The sequence below is a fragment of the Quercus suber genome, unplaced genomic scaffold (assembly GCF_002906115.3).
Source record: "Quercus suber isolate HL8 unplaced genomic scaffold, Cork oak 2.0 scaffold_1001, whole genome shotgun sequence".
NCBI classification, from domain to species: domain Eukaryota; kingdom Viridiplantae; phylum Streptophyta; class Magnoliopsida; order Fagales; family Fagaceae; genus Quercus; species Quercus suber.
The window spans coordinates 148,428-156,405 of NW_027070416.1; the positions used below are offsets into that span (position 1 = coordinate 148,428).

At 36.0% G+C, this 7,978-nt stretch overlaps 1 protein-coding gene across 1 annotated transcript; it reads right to left on the reverse strand.

Annotated features, from left to right (window-relative positions):
• Positions 1 to 3,532: 3,532 nt before the first annotated feature.
• LOC112004537 (flavonol 3-O-glucosyltransferase UGT89B1) lies at positions 3,533 to 5,032 on the reverse strand. The gene is given in 12 exon segments (XM_024036783.2): positions 3,533 to 3,603; positions 3,606 to 3,719; positions 3,722 to 3,839; positions 3,841 to 3,887; positions 3,890 to 4,073; positions 4,075 to 4,190; positions 4,193 to 4,283; positions 4,285 to 4,403; positions 4,406 to 4,715; positions 4,717 to 4,752; positions 4,755 to 4,825; positions 4,828 to 5,032. Coding segments are annotated over 12 exon segments (1,368 nt in total). The 5' UTR covers positions 4,919 to 5,032.
• Positions 5,033 to 7,978: the final 2,946 nt, after the last annotated feature.

Sequence of the window (7,978 nt, forward strand, 5' to 3'; positions counted from 1 at the left end):
AACTCTGAGGTCGTCACCCAAAACCTTGACCTTCTCCTTCAAAGTGGTATCTTCATCCATGGAGTCAATAAGGTTCTTCTTCAGCTTTGAGTTTTCACTCTCCAAGGCTAGCACTTTTGACGAAAGGGATGCTAGCTTAGCCTCTTGAGTGAGATACTCAGAGGCGATATGTAAGCTTTCTCCTAGGACCTGAAAAGATGTTTCAGTTCTTCAAAAAAAAAAAAAAAAAAAAAAAAAAAGAATAAGAAACAGAAGAATAGTATGTTAATGGTGATTAAGAAACTTTATAAAGAAATAAATTTTCAAAATGATAAACGTGATGATAGCATTGACTTAGATAGGGTTGATTAGCGATATGATGAAAATAATAATATTTGGGTCATTTGTGATATATTATCACTTTTGAATTTAGCAATTGAATGTGTATGTTATAAACACGTGCTGGTTTGATATATTTAGTTAGCTAGTTAAATATTGTTATATAAAGTGATGAATAAATTAGTCATTAGCTAAATATATTCAAAATTATAATGAATATACCCTTTTATATGTATTGAAGGACTCAATTTGGATTTGACCCTGAGTATGAATGAGTTTTCAGCCCAATAAGCCCAAACAATAAATTTTTAGAGTATGAGTCCAAGAACTAGTACTGTTCGATAGGAAAGGTTATACTCATCAAGCAATAAGGAATACTATAGGTTCATTCCCTGAGAGAAACTCTCCTCGGCCCTCTTTCAGTCCGTCTCTCTTTCTTTTTTCTTTTTCTCCAAAAAGTTCCCCTTCAATTTCATTCGTCTATCTTATATACTCCGTTCTCCCCTTCGTTTCCATTGTACACGTGTAGTTCTTATCGTGGGAGCTCCTTTCTATCCCATCCAGCACCTACCGGAACGTTCTGCTCAATGGCCATAAAGCTGCTTAGTCACTGTTCAGGTATCACCTTCACATTAATGCGGCAGAGGGTTAGCTGGAAAGCATTTAATGTGGAGGTGATGGCCTTGGAAGATATTTGCTACCTTCCCCTCCCCCCCTAGGTCTATACCCAATTTCCAGTTCAGATACAACTTACGGAGTCTCCTTAATAAAATGAAAGTTACATTCACCTCGGACTTTGGAGTCCTCGGACGTACGTTGTGCCGCCGTATACAATGTCCACTCCTTTCTCCCATATTATCCATTTTAATAATAATAAAACTTGTTTTAGGCTATCCTCGGATAACTAAGCGTCCTTGGATTGGGCGTTGGGCCCCGAGCCCACTTCTGAGGATTACTATATCTTTTTACACAGGCCCACATGTATATTCTATAATTTTTTATAAATTTTATTAAGATCCTGTTTGTTTAGGTGTATTGAGAGACAAAAAGGGCGTTTAGCAAATCGTGAAAATCTTGATATGTTTGGCTAGGCGAAATTTGTGGGATTGCTTTTTGAATCTGAGATTTTCGTTTCAGGAAAGGCAATTTCCGTTGTGATTTGATTTTGCAGCATTTGCAAATCTTGATACGCTATTTTTTTTGGCTGAAAATGAAAATAACCTCTGGCTCCATGCTTATCCCAGTCACTCTCCCTTCACCATATATATCCTCAGTCCTCTATGTCTAAACTCATCAGCTTCACAAGGATTGGTTCTTTCTTCTTTGTTTTTGCTTCTCCGTTTATCGTCTTCTTCATCGCGATTCTAGGTAACTATTCTTCATTACCGCATCTTTGAATTTATGATATGGATTAGGGCTTTTGGCATGTTGGTTTACATTATTTGAACTCAAAATATTAAAACTTAGAGATTTTTTGTTGCTGCTACTGGTACTCTTCTGTCTCACAGATAGCCCTCCATAAGTAAACGGCTTTACCTCTAATTGGGTGGGTTATATGAGGAGATGAAATTTGTTTTAGCTATTGTTGTAATTGTTAATTACATATGTTTTTTATATTATTATGCATTATCTTAATTACATATGATTATATGACATTGTTAGAAGGTTTTGTACAAGATTGATGTTAAAAGTAGTGGGTTTGCAAAAAAATCATGGCACCATGAGTAATATCTCCAAGAACAACTTTTTTTTTTCTTCCAGTGTATGATCTTACATTCAAATCTAGGAATTCTTGTTTGATTCTTTTATTGAATTTGTTTGATTCTTGTAGTTGTAGAACTTACCTAGGAAACTTACTCCTGCTATACAATTTTCTCATGGGTTTGGTTGTAGAATTTGCTGTATTAGGTTGAACATTAATATTAACAATTTTTTTTTTTTTAGATGGGTAAGCCATCCCAAAATAGCTCAAATGTTAGAGCTCAATGGCTCAAGGTAACACTGTGAAGATATATGTTGACAGTAAAAGGGTAAAAGTAGAAAAGAAACTGGAAAGATTCTGAGTGAAGTATAAGCATAAGGATGGATTGAAGAAAGATTGGGTGCCTTGAATAAGTTGAAGGATAACTGAATAGTGGATCAGCAAAGGAACAATAGCTGCAACTAATGAGTAGTGGGAGAGGAAGCTAATGGTATGTTTTGTATAACTCATTGTATGTATGTTGTATTAGTAGATAAACCATGTTAATTTAGATCTAGACATAAACATATTGTATGGTGAAATACTTTTATTTGGATCAATGCGATTTCATTTTGTTTTAATTCTGATGCGGTCCAAAATAATTTTCAGAAGGCTAGTACTAGTAGTACTTGGTATCTCTGAGAGGGCCAGATTTGGGTTGGGCTTGAGGACCAGATATCTTGTATTGGTCACAGGCATATTGGCTTATCCCTACTCTTTTCTTTTTTTTTTTTTTTTTAAATTTTATTTTGCAGTAGCACATGAAAGAAGGTGCAAAAAGTTATGTTAGGCATAAGTCAACATAAGCTTTTGGACAGTGTTGATGACTTATTTTTTTGTCTCCGTTTTTAGGAAATGATGGAAAAAATTTTATTTCAAGAAATCTCACTGTCTACCACGAGAAAGAAAATTGAGGGTAACCTTCCAACCGAATAGCTTCTTTCTCACTTGGCTTACAAGATCTCAAAATATAAGAACATGATAACTTCTTTGCCGCACAATCAATGAGTACAAATCCAAATTTGTTTCAGCTATCAATTACAATTAGCCGACTTTGACGGTCTAATAATTGAGTGCCTTTTTTTTTTTTTTTTTTTTTTTTTTTTTTTTTAATCTGAATAAAAACTTTATTGAATGAAAGTGGAAAACAGAGGAGAGCTCAAATGTTGAGCTTGCTCCAACAAAATTATGCTTCCCTTTCTTCTCTTCAATACTAGCCATGTGTCATAACAAGAATTAAACAAAATGTAGAACGTTATACTAGAAAATAAAGCATATGAAGTAAGTACTCATTATTTTGTAAGTAAGCTTAGCACTAAAAATAATGAGATTCGAATTAATCACTAATATTTCATCATATATGTGATCAATGATCTTAATCATTAATGCAGCCTAAAGGCAAAAATCTTGTATGATATGTGTGAGTGATAAAACCATAAAAAAATGCTCTATGATACATAATTTATATTCACTCTAATTTTTTGATGTAGCTAATTGTTTGATCAATTCATCAATCTTTAGGGAGCTTCCTCCCTTGACCGGCTCAAGGCCACATCACTCAACTCTTTGGCTCGAACATTCTGAGGCTTAATTTTGTTGAGTGAGACTACCAATAATCGAGCCAACTCATTAGAGTCAGAGAATATTTTCAGTGCCTCGCCAGCTATAATTGCACGCCTAATTGGTCGACCAACAACAAGGCATTCGTAAACTGCTCTGCACCCATTGGCCATGTCAACATCACAACTCCCGAGATAAGCCCTTCCAACACTGAGTTCCACTCCACAATGAGTCAAGAATGAACCTACTGCTCGATGCCTTAGTATAGCACCTGTGGGGCCCACTCCTTGATCACTAATCCCCTATTGCCCACACGATCTTTAACCCATCGAGAATCGAACCTTGATCACCAAGCACTATCGGCACAAAGTAAAATGGACCCCACTACACTCAATGCTGATCGAAGAACATTTAATTGCTTATTTGTCAACCCAGCACGACTTCCAAAGCACATCATAAACAACAGAGTTGTCACAGACAGCATCCAGCCACGTCATAAGCTCATGACATGGCACAGAGCTGGCCCCACCTCTAGTAGCCGATCCAATCAAATCACCTTCAAGTGGCAATAAGGTCCTACCGCCCACACTCGATTGTGCCCACCTCTCTCTTCAAATGGTCAAAGTAACACTCCCAAACTGGCGAACGAGTTAAACACAATTCTCCCAACTCTCGAAATTAGCCAACATGCTGTTTCTGTGAAATTCCCAATCTGGGTCAGCTTCAAGATCGTTTCTATAATGTGGAGGGATCTGCCACCAAGGGTACGTCGGGGAATTGGGACCTTAGGTAGTGAAATTAGGAAATTGATATCCTCACGGGGATCATTGTTTTTGGGTGGGTCACGGCTCATAGAAAAAGCTACAGACATCCCAAAAGCACCGGAGGGCGAGAAGCAGAGACGTGGCACTTTAAGCTCACAGGCAAGGTTGGTCGCGGTGCCAGCAACAGATGAGAAAAAATCAGATATGATGCGCACAGGTGGAGAGAAGCGTTGAGAACTGGAACATCATTGGAGTAGGATAGGATAGTGAAGGTCACGCAAGCCGCGCACGTCAGCGACGAGTATCGTATGTGGAGTGATATCTGGGGCCGGAGAGAACCAAGTGTTTGAGAGAAGATGGGTGGGTGAGAGGTATGGTTCAAGTAAGTGGACGTTGCTGGGGGTGACTAAAACGGTGACGTTTAGGCCGCGGGTGAGTAAAGGTGGGTGAGGTCTAGGAGGGGGATGATGTGGCCTGCGGTTGGGTAAGGATAAGCAACGATGTGGAGGTTGGTCTTGGACTTGGTGGTGGACATGGCTTTTTTCGTAAAGATTAAAGATAGCTTTGTTGTACGGTGAGATTTGGCTATTATTTGCTGGTGGGTTTTAGGTCTTCAACTTCAATGGTGATAAAATTTGGGAATGGGCAATAGCTGGTGCTTAGTTTAGCCAAATCAAGCCTTTGCTGCCTTTGCCGACTTTTATTTATTTTTATTTTATTTTTTATTTTTTCTGAAATTTCGTTCCTTTCTTTAGTTCTACGTCACGCATGACGTACGTAGATATATAGCAAAGCGATGTTACATTGATAGTTGTAGTTAAACCACAAAATAGCATAATTTTTTTTAAAGATTATTTTGTGTCATGTAGAGACACATTTCTTCAATTAAACTAGTTGTATGCGAGTTGTAGATAAATTGTGTCATTTTCATTGTCACAGCATTTTTGTTACAATGTGAGAGTGGGGACTGGTGGACAAGGGAAAATAGCCCTTTCAGGAGAAATTATAAAATCTTATGGTAGACATGTGATATGGTCTACTATTCCAATAAAAAACTTCACATGTTTAAAATTGTGGAGTTTTAAATAAAAACTGAATATTGACTCAGCAGTTTTAAATAGGTGGGAGTCTTTTATTGAATGGTGAACAAGTACGTGGTCCACTATGAGACTGTATAATTTCTTTTGTTGCAGCATCATAACCAAAAAAAAAGGGAGATATTCCAAGTTTTCTAATAGAAATATTAGGAGTTTGTATATATATATATATATATATATATTTTTTTTTTGAGAAGGAATATAATTAATTTAGTTAATAATTTTTTAATTATAAAATGAACACTAGAATTTTCAATTTTTGAAAAGAGCAAAAGGCAATATTTTCATTCAAGGCTAAGAATTGGTTAAGCAACCATATTCAATATAAGCAGCCTAGCATGAACTATAAAAGGTTTATTAGTTGGAGAATGTATTATGTAAATTTAGCTACCCGAGCGTGGTGCGTTGGTAGGAGTCTTGGACTGGGTTACACTTGTGGATTTTGGAGTTGCTTGGTTTGAGTCGTGTGCTTCGCAAAAATGTTGTGCCACAATGTGGATTGCCCTAACACACCTAGGGGTGCCCCACACCAGGAGTTCTTCTGGTGGATAGCCCTAACCCACCTAAAGTTGCCTCACGCCATGAGTTTTTGGGTTCAAGTGGGTTGGGTCAATAATCACAGGCATGAGACCCTTTTTTTGTTTATTAAAAAAAAAAAAAACATGTAAATTTAGCTGGATCAAAATTTTCTCAAATTATTTGAAAACTTTACCACGTAGAATTACTTTAATCTTGATATTTTCTTTTATAACAAATGGTCCAAATAATATCATAGGCAATATATTCATCCCTATAATAGTCAAATTTTTTGGTTTTTGATGGACCAAATAATTCTCGTCGTCCAAAATGAGATGTTGGACGATCAAAAGTGCCATAAAATGAACATTTAATGTGAAGCCGTTATACACAAATAAATGTAGAAGATGTGTTTGTTGGGAGGAGCCTTCATGTTACCTCATTAAGTCACTGGAAAATGTTATGAAAGGGTATTCAAGCCACCATTGAATGCCTCCAACAGCTAGAAGGGTAAAACCCTATATAAACAACCCTAGATATCAAGCAAAGGTACACACACACACGAAAAACACCTAACACATATCTCTCTAAATCCTCATATTACTTCTCTTTTGATATTTGACTTAGCCACCGGAGGCTCATTGGTTGGCACCACGCCGATGACCTTTCCAAGAAGAAAAAAAACTCTTTGTTCTTGTGTAGGGTTCCAGAGCTTCTTGGTCGTATTCTGTTTGGACGAATCCATTAACTGACTAATTTGACTTCATCAGTTTTTAAAGTATATGGATAATTGGTGTTATCAACTTATCAAGATCACAAACTATTAGCTAATCATTAAGATTTTATAATTAGGAAACAAACCTATGTACTTAGAACTCAGAAGTGCACACAATGAATAACAAATTATACTTACGAACAATTCAAATGTCCTGCCATGTAAATTTACATGAATTGATTTGGTTCATGAAAATATCACATGCATCAGTCAAGCCAGATGAAGTGATGAAAAATTCACTTAAAAATTCATATATATATATATATATATATATAATAACTGAAAAATTCAGTTTACAAGACCTTTTTAAATTAGTAAAGGAAAACTACCAAAAACAACCTTGTGATATTTGCCACTAAAACACAAAGATGCCTGAACTTTGAAATGTCACACATAACCCCCTGTAGTTATGTAAACTTTATGGCGTCATTTATACCAGTGTACAAGGTTCCCACTTTTGCAAGGTCTGTGGGAGGTGATTTACAAGCAACCTTACCCTAAAATTCAATGGCCGTGTTTTACAAGAAAATCACATAGAATTTTTTATAATCTGCCCTCATAGATACTTGCCATTATCCATCTAAGAAATTATAGTCTGAAAGTATAAACACTCATCTTTTTATTCACTTTACTTGAATCGTTATTCTCTTAATATTCATCAGCCATGAAAACTCACTTAGTGTATAAAACACTTGTGAATGTTTAGACCCCCAAATACAAATTTTCCAATACAAGCTTATATTCAAACAATATATGTGCGGAATATGAAATATAAGTAATACCTAAATTAGCAAACTACTCTAAGTTATTAATTAATCACAACCAGTAGAAATTAAAAGCTAAGAGTAGGGGAATTCACTTAGAGGGCGGCGGAGAGGTTTTCGCCAAGTTCTTCGGTTTCCTCTTTGATAACACGTGCCGGTATTATCTTGTGTTTACATCTCTCTTTCCCCTACTCTTAGCTTTTAATTTCTACTGGTTGTGATTAATTAATAACTTAGAGTAGTTTGCTAATTTAGGTATTACTTATATTTCATATTCCGCACATATATTGTTTGAATATAAGCTTGTATTGGAAAATTTGTATTTGGGGGTCTAAACATTCACAAGTGTTTTATACACTAAGTGAGTTTTCATGGCTGATGAATATTAAGAGAATAACGATTCAAGTAAAGTGAATAAAAAGATGAGTGTTTATACTTTCAGA